Raw genomic sequence first — 660 nt, 5'->3', positions numbered from 1 at the left:
ATCAGGTGGGTTACTTTTAAGCCCCCGATTTGGAAACTTTTCCCCTAAAAACCTTGTGGTTCTGAGCGTAAGGAGAGATCAGGGTCGGGCTTGCTCCAGCTGCTGATGCTGACTCCTGATCGCAAACCTGCTGACGTGCACCGGGATGGGAACCACGATCTTAGGGTTTCGGGAAGGTTCCCCTGTCTTGGAGTTGGCGTTGCCCGCCTTGACCCGTTTCCATTTAGCTCGTCTGTTCTGGAACCAGATTTTCACCTGCACCTCGCTGAGTTTGAGGGCGTGGGCGATCTGAGACCTCTCCGTCAGGGACAGGTATTTTTTGCAGTGAAACTCCTTTTCCAGCTCCAGCAGCTGCTCGCTGGTGAAGGCTGTTCGCCTCCGCCGGTTTTTGCCCGTGGATGTGGTGTTGGTGGAATTGGTAGGGTTTTGGGGGTTTTCCTCCAGCGCGTTGCCAGAGTCCTCTTCCTTGTGAGCCGCCTGGCCGGGGATGTTGTCGTCCGAGCTATAGTCTAGATCGCTGTCCATGGAGAAACTTTCCTCCTTGCCTTTTGCATCTTCTTCTGCTTTGGGGTCCTCCTTGCCCTGGCCTCGGAGAGCCCCGGCTGGAAGCGAAGCAGAGGCCTTTCGTTAGCATTCGGCACTGTCCGTCCCGCGCCCCCC

At 56.5% G+C, this 660-nt stretch overlaps 1 protein-coding gene across 1 annotated transcript; it reads right to left on the bottom strand.

Moving 5' to 3' along the window:
- Positions 1-78: 78 nt before the first annotated feature.
- On the bottom strand, positions 79-615 carry LOC103800373 (homeobox protein GBX-2-like; the record flags this gene model as incomplete). Its single annotated transcript, XM_009072750.1, has 1 exon — positions 79-615. A coding segment is annotated over one exon (537 nt), but the record flags the coding sequence as incomplete, so codon positions are not given.
- Positions 616-660: the final 45 nt, after the last annotated feature.

This window comes from Acanthisitta chloris, unplaced genomic scaffold (genome assembly GCF_000695815.1).
Source record: "Acanthisitta chloris isolate BGI_N310 unplaced genomic scaffold, ASM69581v1 scaffold26594, whole genome shotgun sequence".
NCBI lineage: Eukaryota > Metazoa > Chordata > Aves > Passeriformes > Acanthisittidae > Acanthisitta > Acanthisitta chloris.
Note: the sequence above shows the minus strand (reverse complement) of the source record. Positions and strands in the feature narration are given on the sequence as shown.